We start from the raw sequence: 24,118 nt of genomic DNA on the forward strand, positions 1-24,118 counted from the left end.
ATGCAGAAAGAGTTTTTTTCATTTCCGCAACGATAATCGCGTGCATGACGGAATGCGCATATGGTAAATAGTTCCGCAATGTTCCGCACGTTGTCGTGAAAATTTTATGACCAAAAAGAAAAGTGGACGAAGTATCTGGACTGGAATTTATGCATTGCGTCTCCTTGTTCCGGAACGAAATTTCGTTATTTTCATAGCTGTAACACTAGCCGCAAACAGGCCCTAACAACAGAGGAGAAATTCGCTTGTCGTGATTGTCCTCGGGCGGGAAACGAAGTTAACTCCTGAAAGCTCGTAAATACAGAGCATGGATGAATCTAACGGTGGTGCTCCGCGCGTGTGCTCCGTTTATATCTTTATAATAAACGGAGCAAAATCGCGAAACACTCGTTTCACTCAACGACCAACGTATATTCTATTTTATTGCGTAATCTGCGCCTTTATCGCCGCGGGACGTATTAAAGTCATCGGGCCGGCAGTTATTATTCGCCGCTCTCGCTTACCGATTAGTCAATTGGAAAATAACGACGAGATCTTTCACGGCGTATTGCCCTAAGTCGTTAGACCAAAGTCTCGAGAGTGGCATCGCTTGCGAGGGAATTCCAGCCCCGAGATCCGCTCTTCGGCACGTATCCGTCTGAGTAGATTGACCCCGTGAGAAAAATCAAAAAGCCGTCCGTGACTATTTCACAATCTCTCCCCTCGCGCTCCCCGAACTATCGCCTCTTGATAGATGGCCGCGTCGTCCGCTGATTGTTCCGACCCTGTAGGGTAAGATAGAATAATTCGCGTGGTAACAGCGCGGGATTCAATCTTCTCTTTCAGGCAACACGTCTCGTTAAGAATAAGGTCTGAATAAAATATACCGGGCGCGCGCACGAGCGACGGGCGAAAAGGGCTGGAGAAGTACTCACTTCTCGCCGGTGGTATTCGCCTCGGTACTTGACCCAAGTCGGGCCAAGTCAAGTCGCCGTCTCGCGAGGCACGAAGCTGCGGTAGATTTTAGCGCTTACTTGAGCATTTTAAATCCTTGAATAGACAAGCACCCCATTCGCCCCTTTGCCGCGCTTTTACTCCCTCGGCTTGTTCATTCTCGCTTCGCGCACTCGAGACTTCTTTGCGAAGTCCCGCGGACTCGCGGCCCGCCCTCGTGATTGCTGTCTTTGGACGTTTAGTATTCCCATCGTCGGAGCGTGTCTGCGGACGGTCTTTTTGCTAGAGCGCGTAGTTGACGGCGAGAACTGAAATCTGGGTGACCCTACTAATCGCTGCTGCGAAAGTAGGTAATGGATTCAGAGATCGTGCCTTCGCGCGACACCGATATGAATATTAAATTTGACATTACGTAGGAATTTTCCACTTAAGGTTAAATCGAGGTAAAAGGCCGGAGGGTTAATCTCATATTTGGCGTGAATCTCTCATGGGGATCTCCGGGAAGCCGAAGACGGCCGTCGAGCACTTGAAAATTAATATGCTCGTGACGTGAGGTTGGGATCTCTGGGATTAGAATGGGTTCAGATCTCTCCTTTTGGCTAAGTCTAAGCTAGCTTCAAACTGAGTTTAAACTTGTTCAAGTTGGTCCAGCTTGTTGTAAATTATAAAGGAAACTTTTAGTTTTCATGTACTTTTACTACGCAGGGTAGAGAATGCATAGCGGTTGTTTAAATCGTATTACACCATTATTTCATATTTTTACTTAACATTTAATGATATGAAAAATATGAATTATAAACGGACAGAATTAGAAATATTATAAAAGTATATTATACAAGTTATATTAGAAGTTATATTATAGAAGTAACGTTACCTTTATTTAAAAAATAACGATTGTTATATTAAAAAGTAACTTTTTCGTGGATCGATCTTTCGCAGACATTACATAAGGCTTACAATAAATTAATTTATTATTGTGAGAAAGAGAGATAATATGAAAGTCAGTGTAGTAATTGCTATCTGAAACATCGAGCTATAATTTTCAGCATTTAGTAAATGGGAAATATAAATAGATTAGATAGATGGATACTAAAAAATAATTTAAGTGGTATTTTCGAGCATTATTTTCGAGCATTTTATTCGCAATTATGAATATTAACATCATATATATTGCATATCTATTGCATCACGCTGAAACTATAATAATCCAAATTAGGTATTTCTAAATAATCTGCTTTAATCGTTCTACATTAATTAATCTCAATTGCACAAATCAGCTCGCGATATCGATTTCAATTCGCAAGAAATAAATCCCATTCAAGTTTCAAACGTCAAACTATCGAAACAGTCTTATCACCTTACTTCCTTCAAACGCGCGCAACAGTGCGTGTGTTGCGGCGGTCAAGATGGCGTGACGCTATAAACGTCACCGTGAACACACACAGCTTAAAGTTTGCCGGAATGGGCCGCGTGCCAGCGTGCAAGCTCTTCAAGTGGTGACTGCACTCGCCACTTCGATCGTTTAACGGGACCGGACCCGTAGCCATGGATCTACTTCATCGTCCTCCTCCTCGTTCGTATCGTTCCAAGTATCGTTAGTGTCGTCACATCGACGGCCCGTACATCTCACACCCTTGAGCTTACTTTCCCAGAAGCGTCTCGGGGATGGAACACGAGCCGATTCTCACGTGCTCTCCTCTAGCTTTGCCACGTCCTCACATTCTCTTCATTTCAGACTGTCGTGGGAGTATCCACGTTCGAATGCGAGAACTCATGAAACTAGTCGAGTTGCGAATGCAGTCGTTTTCCGGGACGTGCTACACGCGAGTTCGAACGCGGCGGCTCTTTCGATTCTGCATCCGGCTTTTACGCGACGGTCAAGTCCCTGTGTCGCAAAACAAGCGGGCCGTTACACACCGTGAACACTAGCGTGAGGGGGTTAAAAGGATTGTGGAATGATTGCGGTGCGACGGCTACAGTTACATTTGGCCGCAGCTTTGACCGTAGCGTTGTCAACTTTGCTGTTTTGCGGTGTCTTTGTCGTTCCTTTTATTTCAATTTTAGGCAAAATTTATACGCGAAAATCTATGTGCGAAAGTTAAACAAAAGTTAATTGACTTATTGATATTCTTGAGATAAATATTTATGAACTTTGGGAGCGAAGTGTAAAGTTAAAGGTTTATTAACGAAGCAATATCGCTGTGATCCAACAGTTGCATCGTTAGTTCCAATGACCTTCGAAATTTCTGGCAGTAGATCCTCCTTATCTGCTCGTTAAATTACACGGGGATTATATGCCCCGATATAGTTTAGGCCGACATATCGCTGAAAGGAAATAGGAGAATTGTTGTAGGTAATAGGATTACTGATAAATTGATTTGAGACAATTAAAAAAGAAATATGTTAAACTACATTTTTATTTTATAAGACACTTTTTATTTGTTTGATATTTACATTATAATTGCAGGATAAAATAATTACTTTTCTGTTTTTACAGTTATTGCTGCTATAATATTAATAAAATAATGATTTTGTATGTTTATTGTTCTATCAAATAAAAAAACATTTACTGTAAATTATGATAATTTTAAATATTAATATGTAATGAGAAAATATCAAGATGGGGACGGTAAAGTTAATAAACGGTATAATAAACATTTCTATGTTCTGTATCTAAAAGCAAATGCAATTACATATGATTATAATGAATATAATTTTTTCTAAAATTTGCTATTTACATTGTAATAATAACTAATAGCTATATAAATTATATTTGCAATTATTTTTCTTCTTTAAGAATATAAAATATTATTTCTTTGTCGAAGTTATCTACCAAGTCTTAGACTTTTGTAAAAAGAGACACTGTGCCTGAAAAAGAGCGTCCCTTTAACGGAAGATTTGACTTATAGAAACAAATAAGCTGTACATATCTCGTCGTCGCTCGACGAAGGGATTTTAAGCGTTGGTGTGTTTTGTATCGAACGACGCGAAGAACAGCGCGGGAACACCGATGAACCAGCGTAAGCGCGCGCATCAGGCAAGAAGTGCTCGGCAAGAAACTTCAACTACTAAGCTTCTTCGCTCAAAGTGCCTCCCTTCGAGCATCGAGATAAGCGCTCTTAGGTATTACGTCCCCGGAGACACGAAGGTCCAAGTATCTAAAGATATGTCTTCGGAGATAGCGGCCTTCGATTTGTCGAAGGTTGCAACCCCTTTGGGCATATTCGCTTTGAATCACTACCCTTATTATTACGGTCCTATTATTTACGAGCGTATACTGAGTAAACGCCATTCCCGCGTCTAGACACCTTTCTCCCCCCCCCCCCAGCTGGTGGCGTCGAGAGTTCGTGTCCGGGAAAAGGTCGCTGCGGCTTTCCAGAAAATATAGATGCAATTTAGTGGCCTCGCTGAATTAAGTATGAGCTCTCTTATACCGGTGCGTTGCATAAGCCCGGATAACATTTGTTCATTGATGTTCGTTGATCATGTTCAAGTGCGTCGCTGGCGTTGATACGGTAATGTAACGCTGTAAAATTTTATCTGATGAATTAGCGCACTTCTGTCCTCACGTTTCATTCCTCACCTTCTTTTGACGTGATCCGTGCGAAAACGCTAAATTACTTCGCGCGGTTTCGGGGGAGAGATTGATCGAATATCTGGGACGATTTTCACTGTGGGAAAAGTTTACACAAACGATCGAAACGAATCACGGTGTGGCTTGGGGATGGAATCGAACTTTAAGAAAACGTGTCTTCGAACTCGCAGACATCCGCTCCGTGAATACGTCTCCGCCACTTCCTCTGACATTCCCTCTGATTCCATCGCATTCTCCATCTTGTCTCGGTTTGTTTGTCGCGGAGATGTTGGACCGGCTTCGTGAACCACGCTGTTCGAATCGCTCGAATTATTCCTCGAAGCTGCGGGATAATTAAGGAAGTTTTGCCGGGGACAATCAGTCCTAGTTCCATGGAGACCTGCGCGTCCCGTTCGGGGGTGGCGGATGATCTGTCTGGACTGCACTGATCCGCGCAGCCGTTACCCGTGGTAAACTACCTTCATTTGATATGTCTTTGCCTTTTCCCAGAAAATACGCAGGCAGTGCTGTTGTCGGAAGATGTACTGTTCAATTAATTGTATTTTTGTTTGCAAATAAGTTTGCTGTGTAAGACAGAAAAAACTTTGAAAAAAAGAACTTTGAAAAACTTGACAAAAGAAGTTTATATTAATAATTTATAATAATTTATAATAAAAAAGAATAAATTTGATATTTGCAAGACGTAATTAGATGAAAAAAATGGCCAATTAAACGAGCAAATTAAGGATGGAAAGTAGTGATTATATTTATTACAATACATGTTGGAATTCATTTACATGTTTTTAATTTTATCATCTAACTTGGGTCAGAGTTTTTTTCAAAACCGTTTGTAATTTTTTCTTTATTTTGTGTATATTTTTAAGATTGTTACGTCTTAGTATTAATATCTTTATTCTAATTTTAGTGTTATTTATGTTGGAGAAGAAAAAATAAAGTCTGAAATATATTTGTTCATTGCTTATTCTCAAGTTTTTTAATGTATTGAGAATAAATATAATTATCATATTTTTATTCTTAATTTGTTTATTGATTTCTTATTTTAAGTCTCTATTGAATAATTTTAATAACAAGATCGAGATAACGTATTTAGACATTTGTATGTTTTAATGAATGCTCCCTTTCTCTCTCTTTCTTTCCCCCTCTTTCTCGCGTTTGCTTTTGCATCTCGCGACATTTTCGTTAGTGCAATGTATCATGTTGGATTTAGCAAAAAGATATTGTGGTAACGCTGCATAATTTATAGTTCGGTATTTTCCTAGATATTCTTAGTTTATATAGGCATTCGCTGTAACCGATATGCCGTAATAAATAATTTAGCGATGCGCTATGGGATTCCGTCGAAACACTTGTCGCGTTAATGACACGATATTTTAGGTAATGCATTCTCGTAACAGCGTAATATTTTTTCTTAGTGCCACAGTGTACGTAATATGAGCATTGGGAAAAATATTCTTCCATTACTACCGGCTGTATGAGTCCGCAATTTATGGTCTAAAGTATCTCCTCGTAAAAGATGGCGCTCGTAAATCGTCTCTTATAAATGTATTTCATAGAATTTAAACAAGATCGGGTGACAAATTCTTCTTACAACGCTTTATAGACCCGTCGCAACATTTCACATTCTCCACCTAATAACGGGCGTCGCTCGCAGCGATATGTTCCACTTAATCTCCGAGGAAATTTAGCTTCACTGCTCATCCGTAAGCAACGTGCTTCGTGCAGTAAAAAATAGTCACTTCTTTGTCACTGTGTTAAATGGAAATGGACTATAAGTGTAGATGAAAAGGGAAGTTTTACGCGTAACTCTTTACGGTATATATTTTGTTATACAATTTTCTGTAACGAATATAGTAATAAGATTTTATCCAAACGAAATATATGTATATTTCTATAAAAATTTAATCTGAATTTAAAGTAGTTAAATAAAAATAAACTTATAATGTAATGATATAGTAATAATAATTAATTTTACTTTGAAGTAAATAATCCTTATTATTCTTGGGTAGAGCAAGTTTAGCCGTCGTAAGAAAAAGCCGTAAACAACCGACATGTGCTCACGAAAGGTACTCAATTGGACAACGTGGACGCAACAAACCACGCTTAATTACCGAGTTCTATAAAAATTTAACTACTCTCGCGTAAAAGGTTCTCTCGCTTCGCAGATGGCGAAGAATTAAAAACTCACCAAGCCATGTGTTACATTAAATGTCACCTTCTGTCGTTAATTTCTCACGCGTAGCGGGTCTTTCGTTATCTTTGTCCATCGCGTTTTCAGGCATAAGCTGAAAATTGCGGTATGCAATCAGGACATAAAAGAATGTAATGGCCGTGCTCGTGGTTGCATCAAAGTGTGACCGAACTGGCTTCATCTGCAGTCTCGTTTACGGTAGAGCATCTTGGAACGATGGAGTGTGTCATATCAGCTCCTCCTCCTGGTGGAAAGGGGAAAATTTCATTTTGTATTCTTCTATACTCTTTTCCCGTTTTTGTCGTCCGATCTTCAAAATTACTTGGGGGAGGGGGGGGAAGGGGACATACGAAAGGAGAGGAAAGAGCTTACCGTTAGTTAAAATTTATGGCATGAAACATTATACTAAATGTACGTAATGTTATTCCGATAATAAAAATGTAATGCAGTTGATATTCGGCCAAAACTATACATCAGTTATAAATGGAAATGTTTTATATTTCACGTTTGTAATTCATTCTTTGCAAACATTTGTAAAATTAAAATAACAATTTTTGATGCATTACAATGTACGACCTATTGTTAACTGATAGTCTTATGTTATATTAATTAATTAAGATTGGTAAGTACATATATAATGATTTGATGAAATTTTGTAACGAAGCTAAATATTTGAGAAATTTTTATTTCTGAAAAAGTGAAATTAATTAAAACGATCCCGAGATTAATTAACGAAATAATTGATTGATATTTATACCTTTATTAATATTTTATTATTATTTAATAAATAAAACAACAATATTTACATTTTGCGCTGATACTTTTCCGCTTAATATTTTTGGAATTATTTTACGTGTAATAGCAAAGTTCCGTGTGGATTGTCATATATAAACGATATTAAATCATGGCAAATTATGCGGCGCGAATATTAAATTAATGGTGTCTACATCATACTGCATCATGTTAGCAAAAATTCAAACTAATGCGTTTATTATGCGTTACTTGGCTGGCAGCATATTAACCGACATATCACCCTCATATATATGTACAGTTTGCTTAAAAATATCAATATTAGAGAAAGCAACAGCTTATTTGCACATTTTATTAAATATTTGTATATTACGTAAATGTCGTCTAAAAGGAACTAATGCATGAAGTTCTTTCACCTTTTTTTGCGATAATCGTAAATGAATCATAAACCATTTTTTCTTCTATAGAACATAAACATATGGTCTAATCGATCCACAAAAACATTATTGTTGACCTTAATATTTTGATACGTGTGCCATAAAGGCATTCACGAGGATAGAAAGAGAAGAGGAAAATCAAAGATGCCGTATATTATTGTTTTTCTTATTTTCTGCGACACGTTTCTTTTCACATTCAATCTTTCCGAGCAACTCTTTAATAGAAAACGGATTCGGTGAGAAAGGCAGGACGGCGACCGAGAGATACTCACTCACCGACGTATCGAAATAAAATTTATTCCCTTATTTTTTCGTATGTTGTCGGAATTCAATATACAGATTGCCCCTCCCAAGAGAGACAGAGAGCGAGAGAGATCGTGCACGCATTTTGATATCGTCGCGGACAAAATCGAAATTCGGACAATATATCGCGCGATATTACAGGACGCTCCGGGCACGTATTATGGAATTTTTCGGAATGGATTCCGATCAAAATTACTCAATTATTTTCTAGATTTCCATTGTGTTTTCTAGGGAAAACGAAATGTAATTCCGAGCGGAATTCATTTCGCACGGTTCCGTAATACACGGTCCTATTGAGGAATTTCGCGAAAAGCCGCGATCGATAGCTATACTTTCTATACCACGCGATATCTAATACACTGACGCAACTGCCGATCGCTGCAGAACATTGCGTGCGATCTTGACGACGGCGACGAATAATGGAGAGCATATCTTGGGCTCTTAGTCGCATTAAATGTGGTTCGAGTAATGCCGGCTGTATTCCGAGGTAATTACGTTATAGGGCCTGATAGAGGCGGGAGAGGTACGGCCATATTAAATTCTTATCGTTTCAGCCAAGCCGCTCCTCGCGCTCCTCGAAATCTGCCTCAATGGCGGTATGAAAGCTCTTGTCTTGACTTTCGTATCTGCCACCGGCATGCCGACTCCTGCATCAACCCTTCTCGTCGCCGCCATTCTTCCTCCATTTATCCTTTCTTTCGATTTCCTGTCTCAAATAGCGCGAAACTTCATGCCACCCTGCCCTCTTCCCTGTCGACTCTATTCCCACCGTCGCTGTCCCTTTCTCTCCCTCTCTCTCTCTCTTTTTGTTTGTTCTCTTTCTTACTCCTTCATACTATTTTCTGAATTTTCATTCCCTTCCCGCTTTCCTCTCGACTTTTCGCCCGTACCGCGACCCGGGAGCGTGGCCGCGAGTTATTCTGTGTTTTTATTGCGGGGAGTTATTGCGTATATCGGGACCAGGAAGCTGGAAGACAACAAATTCCCCATCGTATTCTCCTGCTCGAGGATGAACGGGCAGAATAGAATCTTTCGAAAAATAACTCTAGGTATTGCCGTATAACGAGAATCGCAGGACTACGGTATTGCATTATCTTGGTAACTGCGCGGATATTTTTAAAAGCTGCTTTTCTTGAAAGCACCGGAGAAGAGAGTTTATGCGTGGCAGTTTAAAGTGAATAGGGAGGTGAATCGATGGTTGTTGCAATAGTGAACCGACCTTGCAGAAGAAGGCAATGGGAGACAAATTGGATGTACTTCGAGCGCTCGTTGTATCCCTACGAACAAGTACAAGTTAATGTACAAACTTCGTACATTTCGTAAAATGAACTGATTTTTATTAAGCCGTCCGGTAGATTGATCACACGGGTCGCGCGATCGCTTATTGACCGTTTGGAACAAAGTGAATCAGGTCTCTCCAAAGTGGGACAAGCTGTATGCCGCACGCTTCACAGAGTGGAATAAATTCGAACTCTTTGTTTACCGGGGCCGTTTATTTGGTCAGTCGGTCGTTAAGACGATCTTAAAAACCGTGCATTTTTGCTCTTCCAAACAAATATTTCGCTCTCTGCGAAAAAAAAAATGCGGAATAAAACACGCGCAACGATTGGCAATTCCAAAAATTTCCCGATTTCTTTTCAGTTTGACCGATTCTGGCGCAACGGAACTGCGCTTACAGAGAGAGAGAGAGAGAGAGAGAGAGAGAGAGAGAGTGAAATACTGATGAAAAACAGAGTTCCTTTATCGATGTTGTAGGAGCGCGTTTCTCTGAATATCGACAAACTGCTCCTATAGTTGCAGTATGCGCTTCTCGCTACTCGCGCTCCGTTTTCTTCCACCTTCCGTTCGATATCTCCGAGCCGTTGAAAATAGGAGCGCGCGAAATTCGACCGACAATTGAAGGTATTGTACGTGAACGAGCGGGGCGCAAACTGAATGCCATTCTAATACGTACTCGAGATCCTGATACCTACCTACATGCATCCTAGAGGAACGCCGAATCGACTCGATAGATATTCATGGTCCCAGTTCAGGGTAACCAAATGCGAGGCTATTCTCTAGAACTGTTACCTTTCTCTCCCTCTTCTTGCTCTCCACCCGCCATATCGCTTTGACTCTTTGCATCCTCGTCCATCGGGTATGTGTACGAGGGGCGGTCAGGCAAAGCAGGTAACAATTGGCCTCAAATTGTCTTTTTGGTTTGTTTGAGAGTGTCTCCGTGCGGTTGCAACTTTCCACGAGTTGCGAATAGTCGGCTATCGACTATCGACGTCTGCTTTTTCTACACCCGAGCACTTGGAGCTGTCCGATCGAGTGGGATGTCGCGTATTGCTGTGTCGCGTATTCTTCTTCTGTGTGTATATTCCATTTTATATCTCCTGAAATGTTTGAAAAAAAAAAATGTTATTTCGAGCGCACTAAGCTCGTTCATATTTATAGCCGTATTTCGAAGAACCGTATTCACGAAGAGCGTTTCTAAATCCTTTAGAAGACGCCAGCGTCTTATTTAAAAAAATTTTTTCTATTTATCTTATAAAGTTGGTGCAAAGGCAGTTTTTTAATTTAAACTTTGATATTTATTGTAGACCTTTATTTAATTACGTTCATGTAATATACTATTTTTTAAAGCGTAAAATTTGCTCTTTTGATTTACACTAATGATTTACTTTTATCACTTGTTCTTTACATTAGGTTCACATTTATTACGATAAGAGATAGGTCTATTATTTATGTTTAATATATATTTTATCCTTGGAATATTTACATAAAATACTTATAATAAGCAGACACTAGTGCAATATTATATACCATTATTTCATAATTCTTTTCAGAGATGTTGGAAAAGAAAATTTGTTTCTCACTCTGCCTTACAAATTGTTCACATGACTCAATGATGTTTAAATCGAATAATTACGCTGGAAAAAAATGTTCTGAAGAACAGAAGGAAATTTTGAAAAATAATGTGAGAGAAACAAATTACTTCCTTCCAACATCACTTAATCAATTGATATACATTTTGAAAGAAACATTCCTGCGGAGCATTCTTCTAAAAGAATAGTACAAGATTTCTTTGATAATTATTCAAGCATTGTATGATTTTATTCTAACGAGTAAAGAATCTGTAATAAAGTAAAAATGATGATTAATGAATAAAATAGTATACTTTTTGTTTAAATTATTTTGTCGATTTCTTGTATTTGTGTGTGGAAAATAAACGTTGCAAATATGCAACACTGACCACTGAAAACTTAAGAAGCGTCTTCACTAGCATCAATATTGTTTATAAACCGCTTTTCGCGCTACGCACACTTTCGCGCGGTAAGAAAATTATCTTCTGATATTTCAGTAATGAATCAATTTTATCTAATTACTGTAATTACTACCACCCGAGGTGTATGGGAATGAATGTTATCTGAACGTGTGCGGTGTTAACTTAATTGCACCATGATTTACATCCCCCATTGTAAATGAATGTTTGTGCATTGCAGGGAGAACACACATACCACTTCAGGTGATCACGCACTCGACGCGTCGCCGGCGTTCATCCCCCTCCGCTCTCCCGGTACGTAGATACGACCGTCCAGCAAAGTTGCTAATTAGTTGCTCATCGTTGTTGCCCGCGAGTGCGACGGTAAACTAGACGCCGCCGTAATTATATGCATGCCGGGCACTGTAAACTGTTTTACTTCGCGTGTCGTTAATATTCCAACCGACGTACCGACACGTTAGCCCCGACCAGTAAGTTGCCAAATTACGCAGCCGAGTAGTTTGCAACAAAATACGCACACTTCACCGGGGAAACACTAACCGGTGACGTCTGACGTTCAACTGTGATTTCTGACACTTGACTGGAACTCGACTCCGTCTCTTCCGAAGGAAAGCTCATTAAATCCGATCGTTGTCATCGCGTTAATTAAATCTGAATTTTGGAAACATTCAGCTTCAACATTTTACTTTCAGGCGCGTATTGAGTCCTAGAGTTTTACAACGTGTTAACTTAGTAAATTATGTTCTACGTAGGATGTAACTACTTTATTCCGCACTGCTCTACTTCCTGCTGATGAGCCGTGATTAAAAAGTCGAGTGTCCTGAGTGGCGCCGAGTAACCGTAACGAAATTTTAATACACTACGCACAACTCGACATTTTTCTCTTTCGCGCCACCTCGCTCTCGTCCGCGAGGAAGGGAGATTACCGCCCCAGAGCGCGAAAAACCTGACGCGGCCTAACGAGGCGTGTCATTTTAATCAGCTCGCGCTGGTACACGCCGGTGACAGTCTGCGATGGCACAAAGCACTTTATTTCATTTTTGTCACGCTCGGGACGAGGTACCGGGGCAAGAAGAACGAGAGACTAGGTGGAAACTTGAAGGTGAGAGCAATTTCTGCTAGACACGAAATTTATATATTCACGAGGGGAACGTCGCGGGCGTCTGCGAGAAGGTGCCGCGATCGAGGTCGGCGTAGCTTTGGGAACGCGAACGAAATCCCTTTCGCCTTCCGTTTCGCGAGTTTTCTCTCGTACGCGCCGGTTTTTTTTTTTTTTGTTTCGCGGGAGAAGCGCGAGAACAGACAAAATACCGGGGGATACCCAGGTGCGGAAATGCACGGACCGCCGCCGCCGCCGCCGCCACCGCACCGTTATGGTTCCCTGTACCGTATGAATAATAATTCGCGCGTTCGCCGGAAGTGTATCTCTGGAAGCACGCCGAGATAACTGCGCCACAAAAGGGCTGTTCCCCGTCAACTCTTGAACGTGTGAAAATTTTTGCGCGATCGACGGGACCGACGACGCGCATCGATCGGCGACGCGACGCCGTAGTAGAAATTATGGAATTTCCGGAAAATTGAATTCCGCGGTATTATCGGGGGTTTAACTATTACGCAAGTAACGTATCCGCGGCCAATATTTTCTGAACAAGCATGGGAGCGTGACGGATTGTCGATGCGGTCCCCCCCTCTTCGGACCTTCACGGATCCGAAAGCCATGTTTGTACATAATATAAGCAAGCGAGCGCCCCGCCGAACAAGTCGTTCATGAATCTTTCAGGATTACGCTCGATAAACTTTATCACGGCCGCAGGGAAAATTACGACGGTAAGTGTGGCCGACAGCTATTTCGTGACTCGTTCCCGACAAATTTCTCTTAACTCGCCGTGATCGCCTCTTCGTCTTCGTCCGCCTGAGTGCAACCCCCCCCCCTCTCCCCCTACCTCGCGCGGTATTTGAATAATGCGTGCTGAATTTTCAACCCTGCCTTGAAAGCGCAGGGCGCGTTCAGGCGTTTCCGGCGAAGCCGGCTATTTACATGAACTTTAGTTCGAAAATGAACGCAAGTGTTTATACGAAGTACAAATTCTACTCGTTCCGGGAGCGCATTATTTCTTAAAGTAGTATAAAACGAGCACGAGTAAATACCATTATTATTTACAATTCAATTGTGATTACGCGCGTAAGATATAATTATTATTTTAAAGTTATTTTACTGTAACGCTGAGCTATTTAGAAAAATAATTCTTTTAATTTTGAACACAGATTGGTGAATTAATAGTGAAAGTGCATTGTCTGTTAGCACATACGTTTTATGTTCGGGATTAAAAAACGACCATGTACGCGACCAGTAAATCTGGACAAATTAGAGCCGGTTGGTTAGGCAGTGCTGGATGGCTCAAAAGATTATTCCATGACGCTAATGCCGGGATTTGCCGGAGCTCGTCGGTTTCAGGGTATAGAACCGTGTGTTAGAATCGCGTGATAAAATTACGGGCCAACGGCCAACTGTAGATTTCCGGTAGGATATTGGGCCGCAAAAATAGTTTATCTAAACAGGAAATAACCATATGGTGATTTGATAGCGGAATGAATATTTTAGCTTCTATTTTGTCTCTTGTTTGCGAGTGATGTATATTTAATAAACAGACACATATGTTATTACATCAGAAATTGCAAATACGCCAATTTAATATTTTACATAATTCCCTAATGCGTAATTGTTTACCGCATTTGGATTTCAGCGTTTGGTGCTCGAGCGTTTTACGCATTTATAATGAAATTTTTAATTTACTTGAAATAAAAACAATCGTCCAATTAGAACGTTTAAATTAATTGTTATTATGCAAATTTTAGCAATTGATAACGAAAAATTTATAATTTATGTTATGATTAATGCTGTATTGAAATTAGAATACGAGTAAATATTTAATGAATACAAGTATACAAGAAGTTTCCATTTTATTTTAAAATTACACAAAGATATAAGATTAATTTGAACGTCGAGCACTTTCGTTCTCTTTCTACTTCTCACTATCTCTTTTTGTATAAAATATTTACTCTCTACCTACGTATCTTAAATGCAGCCAGTGGGATTTACGTTATACCGCATTAACCCCTAAAATTAACAGAACATAATGCAACGTGAAACATCATGCTACACCGCCATACACACTTTCTTAAAGTAAAAACACCAGGAAATGATAATCTCTTAGTTATATATAAGTCGTCTGACGCAAATGTTGCTTACTTAGCGTTCCCAGTTTACGTAGTGACGTCTTTACATAATTATTTATACTACGAGTACTCTTGAACGAAGAAAAAAGAAAAGAGAAATTGGGAAAAATTTCAGGATCACGGAAATTTTATTTAATACAACAAAATAAGAAAGTAGTTGTTTTTGAAAGAACATTGAGAGAAATGAAAATTGGCTAATTGGACCGTGCTACTTCTTCTGTAGCTGTTTTACATAATCATGTAATACGTTCGTACACTTTTACTGTCAAATTACACGCCTATTACACCTGTTTATTTCACAAGATGAACGCAATAAAATTACGAAATTCTTCTATTAAATCAGGAAAATTGAATGGGACATATACGGTTACGGTTATTACTAGAAAGTAGATTTATACGCGCGCGCGCGCGCGCGCGTGTGTGTTCATCAGATACTCTATATACGACATATGCGTGCATAGGATAAACTATATTACATAGAGTAATTGGTCTGCTGCTCACGGAGCACTTCAAACGCAACTCATTACTGGAGTTACATTTACCGGTGGGAGATGTCCCATTTCCATTCCCTTATAATTGGTCAAACAATATCCGCGGACATCCTTTGTTCCGCACTGCGGGAGAGATATGATGGCGAAGAGGTCGAAGATCATTCTGGACGCATATTACTATTATCTGCGTTACGTCTCAAGAATACCTATTATATTCTCTGCAGGCGTATATAAGTATATCTTGATAGCGTTTATATATATTAAACTTATATACTAATAGTAACAATGATAATAATAGTATAATAGTAATACTTCCACAGTTTTAATTGTCGATTATTTGACGTGCAAAGTATGCAGGCTTCTTCGCTTCAGAATATCTTTTTACGTCTTCCCTGTCGCGTTGGATTTTCCGTCATAAACCTATAAATGGCAATTAATTAGCCGCGCTTGACAACAAAGAGCTGTCTTAGAATTCAGACTATGCATCCAGACACAATGTGAATAGCATAATTTGACGTTTTGTTAAAACCTCGCAGTTCACATTCACAAAGATTAATACAGCTGAGTGCTCAATAATTTTTTAACTTTTTTTTTTTGTTAACTTTTCTGCATGTGTGTGTACGTGTGCGTAGATAATAGCGCTTCCACGATATTCAAGCGCATAGAAAAAGAAAAGACGTTGATTCTAGAGACCTCTATAAATGAATGCGATTTTAATGGCGTACGCCGTCCTCCTTTTACTCGCACTTTACTTCACATCTTCGCGTCAAAAGCTCTTCAACTCCATAAAAGTACTACGTGCCGACGCCTATGAAAAAAAATTGAGTTTGGTATCGTGATTCTTTCCTCTACGAGAGCACCGTTCATTCCGCTGAAAGCAATCTTAATGACGACTGCTATTGAAAGGTGAATGCAATCGTTTAAACATGAATTACCAATTTCTTCCTGGGACGGAACTTCTGAACGTTATATTTGATCTTTGAGTACATCTGATCTTATGCGCGTTTTACTGTATTTTCTTGTGTTGCACGAACTAAAAATGTAAGAAGGAGATGTTGAATGTGTACAGATCATTTAAAACTTTACCAATGTTTTATATATTTATTTAACATAAAGAACGTTTAGTGACAAACATGAAACAAATGCATAATAAGTAGCACACGTAAATATTTAGCTTACTACACCTTGTTTTTTACGTAATAATATTTTAAAAAATTAGGCACAACTAATGTTATTTTTTTATCAATTTATATTGATAATAATTATATAATTTTATATTACATTTTCATAAAAGATTTATTGCAGAATATTTTATATTTCTTGTACAAATAATATTTACGATTATTAAAAGATGAAAAATTGATATTTTTATAAAATCTATTCAGTTTCTTAAATTGTAACATAAATTTTATTACAATAAATGATATTAATGTGTAAAATTGAGAAATGTTAATAGTAAGATAATTGATATGAATAAATATATGTCCATTGTAAATACAAATTTAAAGCAATTTTATTTTATTTTTGTTACCCATTTATTAAATATTTAACTCTTTTTTGATAATTATTAGTGAACTAAACATATTTCTTATATTTTTAATTATTTCAATTCATGAGTTTAATACTTTTAAAGGTAATGAACTCACAGGTACGATTTAAGTAATTGATTGCCTAAATTGTACTTTTTGCAGCATCTTGCAAAAGGCTTGTAATAAATTAGTTTTCTCTTAGTGAATGGTTAAACATTACATTAATAGATATCTGAAACATAAAGCTATTTTCAAAAGCAATTTCAAACGATTTTGCACACAAGTCAGCAAATGGCAAATGTAATAAAAAATAATTTAAGTAATACGCATCCGGCAGTTTCCCCTTAAATGAATCTTCTCGGAGTTCAGAGTTTCGATCATTCCATAAATAAAAGGATATCGAGCATCATGTCGGGGAACTAAGGTAACCCTTGTAAGGCACCATATACGCTGGAGATAACTACCGTATGGTGTATCTCGTTACTACGTCCAATAAAAACTTTCTCGCGAAACCGCTCTCCATCTGCCGTATATAAGATCCGTTTCATTCCGCGTAAAAAGGCTCCTCGTCCCTCGTCCCCAATCTCCGAATCCGCCATCGTCCAGCAACTTTTTAATTCGTCCTCGTATGAGAGAAAGTTTCGCGCGTCGCTCTCTCTCTCTCTCTCGCTCCCTCTTTTTTTTTCTTGCTTTCATGCCGTTTCCGGTTGTAAAATGCAATTCCATCAAGGTTCTCAAATCTACAGATATATTACAATCACGTTTGATTCTTTATGTAATATATTTTTTATTCGCGTGAAAGACGTTCACGTTCTGTCAGATTAAATATCGGAAAAGTGCAATGTTTTTAAATTAATTTTCTCAATAATCTTTTACATTTTCACGAAAGCTCTTACGCGTATCGTTGCATCTTCGCTCTCCGCCTTTTTAGGACCATCTCCGTGCATAACTCAATCGCACGCTGGTGTACCTCGTGATTCTTTTGTTTTTCCTCGTCAGCTCTTGATGTCTCGCGCTCTCTAACTGCCTTATCTTTATGGAGAGAAGAGATACATCGATGTGTCGATTTATCATGAAAAATGCTCGACTATAACATTTCGCATAGGTACGGATTCATATTGCGCTATTACGTTGAGATTCACAGAAATGTTTCAGTAAATGTTTACCAGTGAGGTGAGTGCGTAGCTCTTGAATACGGAACAATCTCGAGTGCACGGCAGAGCTTGCGTCTCGTAAAACTACGGCGAGTTATTTCGCCATTGTACTTGAAGATCGGCAAAAAGAAGTAGAAGCGCCAAGTCAATGACAGTTCTGACGCAGCTGCGAAGTGCCATTATGCAGGCAAAATGAAAAACGCACGCCTTACACATTGCAAGATGACTTCTTTCAGGCTGCATAAAGATGAAAAAGATGCTGTAGGAGTGCATTTCTACGGCTTTCTCACGCAGAAAAGTTTGAACAATAAAGAATACGGGGGAAAATTTGTGCAAGGTACAGCAAGTTACGTAAAATGATAGGTTGCTGTTATTAGTTCCGTCTTTCCGAGAGAATCGAAGAGAGAGAGAGAAAGAGAGAGAGAGAGAGGGATTTTCTCCCGTCTTAAGATTTCACGAGAAGTAAGTCCACTTATTGGTCGTTGCTTTCCCGCATATTCCGCAATACACACGTGTATTAAGGCATACGGGTACAATGAACTGCGAATGGAGAAGGAGGGAGGGAGGGAGAGAAGGGTTAATAGAAGGTTATAGGATACCACACGTATAGGTGCTATATGATCCATTATGATATCGGCTCTCGAGCAACCCTATGGGTATAGAGTAGACTCCATCTGGATTATCTTCGTTGATTTAATTTATTACCGGGATATTGCCGACTGATATGGTCTACAGACTGAGTTATGGCTACTTAGTCTCACAAAGGGGCCGTGGGATGCGGACTTACTGGGACTTACTGGGAAATACTTGAGATATGATAATCTGGTTTAGTCTCCGGCTGCTGATCGGATACTCTTATCTTTGGCTTATCACGTGTGCCAAGTGCAATTACAATGGCCATTAATATCGCCGACGCTCTCTCTGCTGAGTCCGATGTCACCGTGCCTTTAGCAGGCCAGGGGATCGAACGCCAGCGATGACATTTATACAGGGTGTCTCGAAATATGCGAATTAAACTATACCATTACTTAGAAAAACAGTTTTTAAAAAAATTAAGTAAAGTAGTTATTTGTAAATTTTTATTTTAGACAGTAATTGTAAAGACTGAAAGAAGTGGACAATCAGAAATTGAACAGTTGTCCGAACGTAGTTTGTGATTGATCAGCTTTAAAATTGTGTTTTAAAAATTACTACATATTTTAAAATAAAATTTTAACTAAATAAAAATTTACGAATTACTTTTACTTAATTTTTCAAGAACTTTCTTCCCGTGATATTTTGCTTTACAAACTTCAAGACACCTTGTATATAATAATGTAGTGTATAAATTTGTTTATATCTGTTTATTTAGCAATGTAACGATTTAGCAATTTATCGTTTAAAATTCCATTTTTATAGCTTTATGTATTTATTCCATTCTTCTCCTATTCAGAATATTTTTCTACATCCACATCTCGTCCAAGTGAGACAAAAAATTTGAAAGTTTTGCGTTTAAATTTACATGATGCGCTTCCGGCGCGTATGCCGTGTACCTTCGTTGAATGCAAGATATATATGTTTCTATATTAAAAGTTACGAGTAATTTTCTATTCTCATTACGTGGAGGAACACAACAATATGTGCATATTTGACTCTGTCCAATGCGAACATCAATAGTATGCATGAGATATCTGAATTACAAAAGCCCGGTATGAGCAACGCTCCAATAATAGAGGCGCTTCGAGTGCCGAGTCAGTGCGGGTATCGCGACCAAGCCCCCACAACCGTATCCCCGTGACTTCGACATAATATTCCGGGAAAACATTTAATCCGATGTATACCGATGGTCTTGGCGCATACTCGATTGCACTTAATTGGACTCGCTTAGCACCGTCTCAACGCGCGTACTTACGGAATAATAATGAGAGCTTGTCGCTTCAATGCCGTACCGGCTGGCCTGGAAAGCTCCCTCATTGAGATTATTCGAGGCGATGACTGTTAAATTCGTACGAGTCTCGACGTTGAATTTATTCATGGGGAGCAGTTCTCTAATTTGGTTCAGGAAGTAGACGGGGGTTTCAGCTATGAAATCTGTCAAGCCAATCGGAGCAATTCTATCCGCGATTTAATTTGCGGATTGTCCTTTGTCCTGTTTCTTTGATTTTAGAGTTTTGATCTTTACGACCCTCTACACAACGAAACGCTTTTCCGTATAACTGACAATTCTGAATCCAACATACCGATATTTTTATTTATTCTTGGTAGAGTTTTTCTCTTTTAAGAGAACATATACATCCAGGCGCGTTAAAACGAGAGTTTAACTTTGCAAATTTTTTGTAGAAAAATTGAAAAAATAGAAAAGTCATGTTTATTCTATTGAAAATATCATACATTTTTACATTTTTGATATTTAAATTTTAATAAAAAATAATAACGCTATTCAGGGTTTTCTTTATGTTTTGAAAAATGTGACCACTATATTTTGAAAATGATCAACTGATTTACAAATTTACATACTTTTTCTAAACATTAAAAACCAGTGCTTGATGAAACATTTTTTAAACGATGCTCAATTTTTGATTGCAACAAAAGAACGAACAAAACTATATATATATATATATATATATATGAATTAAAAAAAATGTAATAAATGTGTTAGTTTGTAAAACGTACAAAAAGTCGTATCAAAGATTTCGAAGATTTTATTTTGCAGTATAACGTTTGACCATATGCCGCAAAGAAAAGTATTATTTATGTTTTGGACTGAGAAATTTTCTATCATATGATTTTTCTAGACTTAACTCTGTCGGATTACGTTTGTTCCGTTCGTTCCAACATCACCTAGTCGATAAACATTTTAAAACAATGGAAGATGTTCGAAAAAGTTTTGAAGACTTTACCAATTCAAAATTGTCAAGTTTTTTTCGCGAAGGTATTCGTCAATTGCTTAACAGATAAAACAAAGTCAGTAGAAAATAGTAGAAATTATTTTTGATTTTTGTAACTTAAAATTTAAAAAAGCATCGAATTAATTTACATACTTAATTTTATTTTTTAATAAAATTTAAGTGTTAAATAAAGAAAATGATCTTTAAAATGAAACAAACACTATTTCTTTATCTTTTTTGTTTAAAAAAATTAGAAAATTAGATCTCATTTACATGCATTTAGGTGTACAGGCTCCCTTCAGGAAAAAGTAATGTAATACATATACTCAGATCTCTGAGTTTTTCCCCAATACAATATTTCATCGTAGTATGAGAGTAAATTTAATTTCTGTAATTGCATATTCGCCGATAACTCGTCTATTTGCGAATGTGAACGCGATTCGTTCATTTGCCGACATATGTGTATTTCGGTGGCTTAACCGTTGCTGAAAACTGCCCGACGCGATTTTCGTGCGAGTGTAACGATTGACTAAAAAAGGTAAAAAGAATCGTGACGGCATAAAACCGTATGGTAAATGGCAGGCGCGCAAAGCGTGGACATTCAACGTTCACGGTTTCCATCGCCGATTTTATTTACTAGCGGTTAAGCCCGATAGCGACGAAGGTGGCAGATCGTAATTACGAGCAGCACGTATCTCGTACATCCCTGCAGCGCACCGGCAGAAGCCACCGATGTTCCTCTCACCTCTCTACTATCCGCCCCTTGACTCTATGATCCACCTGGCATGATTCACCGGGCGGTCGCTTCTCCCCCGTGACCGTCAGAAACTTAATTAACTATTCCGCCCCTATAATCCCGCGCGCACCACCTCGCAATGGAACGACCAGCCAAGCGTACATTCGTGCGAGATTTGAACAGTCTGGCCGACAGATATAATGTAAAATGCAGTTTTACTTGGTAGAAAAATGAGAAACGTAGAAGATACGGAGCAAAAGAGGAGAGAAATTCAGCGCGAATACCTTTCTATGGCCAATTATATCGAGAGTGATAAGGCTAAATGGTATGGTCAGCCATGAAAACCGCGCTTAATTCACTTTCGGCTTTTCATATTCTTGATGTATCTAGAAAATTTATTATTAAAATCAATTATTAATTTTAATATACTTTAATATATATATATATATATATATATATATATATATATATATATATGTATATAGAACGTTATTGAAATCTAATTATATTTTTATTAATATATTTCAAAATCTTTTGATAATCAGCTGCGTTCATGACTAGGTACATCAAAGATGTCCAACGTGAATTATCTTAATGGCTGACTATATTATTGAGTCATATCACTTGATATAACTGGGTAAAAAAAAAAGCCGGGGTATTTTTATTTCAAATAACATGGCAATAAAATATGTGATAATATGTTCCAAATATTAGTTATCAGTACTACATAAATGTATTGCTATAATGTTATACATGGCTTGAATTTAAGTTTAAAAAAAATTTAAAAAAATTTTTTAAATTATCATTACGTGTTACCTTGACGCGTTCTCGTCGGTGCGATTTTTCGTATATCCACGGAAACATAATCTTATTTTGATATAAAATTGGTACAAACGAAGTTGGATAGAGAGTAAAAGAAAATATAGCAAAAATGAAGACTCCTATTTAAACTTGTACTACAGGTATTTGTGGGGCCTGCGGCTGGAGGTATAACGCAATTTGCTCTTCGAGATCTCTCGTTGCCGGAGAGTGAACGAACTTGTGCAAAGCGGGTACGGCAAGTAAACAAGTATTTTATGCTCATCTTGAAAAACGGGAGATGAGCTTCGTCAGTGAGTATGAAATTTAATCAAAACGTAGATCGCGATGTACATAATGGCAAAAACGTACACGGTGTATTCATACATAGTTCGTGATATACTGGCTGTGTAAAAGTCGTCAGAAAAAAAGTGTTTCTTGCGGAGTACAGGGAACAGATATCTACAGCATCGATTGCTAGTTATCGTGAACCGAAAAAGTTTCAACTGTTACGGGTTTTATATAAAGTCGATATCGGACGAAGGTTACAATCCATAAACTTAATAGGAAACCGTCGGCAATGCGATTACAGATCAGGGGAGAGGTCGGAGCCCAGCAGCAGGAAGTACCTGTCTGCAACGGCAGACACAATTTCCTGGTTAACCTAATCTATGTTTATCCGTAGATTACAACGCGTGAAATGCATCAGAATTTGACGTCAAGATAAATTTATACATTAGCAAAAAATAATAATGATAACAAAGTGTTCCATTCGTTGAAAAATTATTCGGTTAAAATCGTTCACATTTACACATTTAAAAAATTAAAAAAATTTTTATGTAATTTGACAATATATTAATTATTATTTATTATAGCACTCATTTTATATTGCTTGTTCTTGAATTCTTATGTTGATTTAATTTGTAATTTGTCTATTGTATAAATATTTTGTAATTCTAATCGTATATGATTTATGCAAGTATATATAATTACATGTACATTTCTGTAATTTTTATATTAATTTGTGCGTATTCGCCTGTTGTTATCTATAATTGAATTTTGCATAATCTACACGCAGTGTGTCAAATTTGCAATTAAAGCATTGCACAGATACATAGATTTCTCACGAGCTTGTTACAATGTCACTAAAATTCCCTGGAGCTTACTTTCCCATTGTTACGAGCGCTCCGGCGAATCTTATAAACTCGTGTAACGTCCTGCAGCGTCTTACAAGGTCTTCACATAATCTCGCTGCATCTTCATTTCTTGTGTCTCTTTTGCTAAAATTTATAGCGACGCGTTCTCGTTGGACGGTCGCGATTGTCGCGGGTTTAAAGTGAGCGGCGATGTTCGCGAGAATAAATGCATTCTCCGGGTTTGTTTGCTCGTTTACTTCAAAACCCGTCCATTAAGGACGGGGCTGAATGGCCGTGCCAAGAGACGAGGAACTTTCTCCGGGCACATCGTTCGTCATAAATTTGTCTGCCTTTGCCTCGGCACCTTCGCAGCCGGTGGCACACCCCGATGCAGAAAACTCGGCGATAAGCTCGGCATATTCAAATATTTTCCGTTAGTCTTGGCGAATCGAACGAAGACTAACGAGAGTCTGCGTCGTCGTTCCCGTTTAAACTCCGGCCCATGCCCCACGATTATTCTATTTTTGTTTCAACGACTCCTGAATCTCGAAGTGCCATAGCAAGAGTAGTTGTTCTTGTCAAAGACTTCAAAATCGTACCGGGATTTTATTCCGGCTGAAGAGAGATGCCCGGCGATTTGTCGCTGTCACTGAGAAAGAATCGTGACAAAAAGTTTGAGAGATTGTCGGGATTATT

At 38.3% G+C, this 24,118-nt stretch overlaps 1 protein-coding gene across 2 annotated transcripts in view; it reads left to right on the forward strand.

Annotated features, from left to right (window-relative positions):
• LOC105835030 overlaps positions 1–24,118 on the forward strand; it is a 249,792-nt gene that overhangs the window by 194,727 nt on the left and 30,947 nt on the right. The window contains exon 5 of one of the 2 annotated variants that reach the window (XM_036284742.1): positions 11,695–14,804. In XM_036284742.1, the coding sequence (XP_036140635.1) occupies positions 11,695–11,721 (27 nt within the window). In that variant the 3' untranslated portion in view covers positions 11,722–14,804. Of the gene's footprint in view, positions 1–11,694; positions 14,805–24,118 lie in introns of those variants that run through there. The other variant, XM_036284741.1, reaches the window with a different exon arrangement.

This window comes from Monomorium pharaonis, chromosome 3, assembly GCF_013373865.1.
Source record: "Monomorium pharaonis isolate MP-MQ-018 chromosome 3, ASM1337386v2, whole genome shotgun sequence".
In the NCBI taxonomy this organism is placed as follows: domain Eukaryota; kingdom Metazoa; phylum Arthropoda; class Insecta; order Hymenoptera; family Formicidae; genus Monomorium; species Monomorium pharaonis.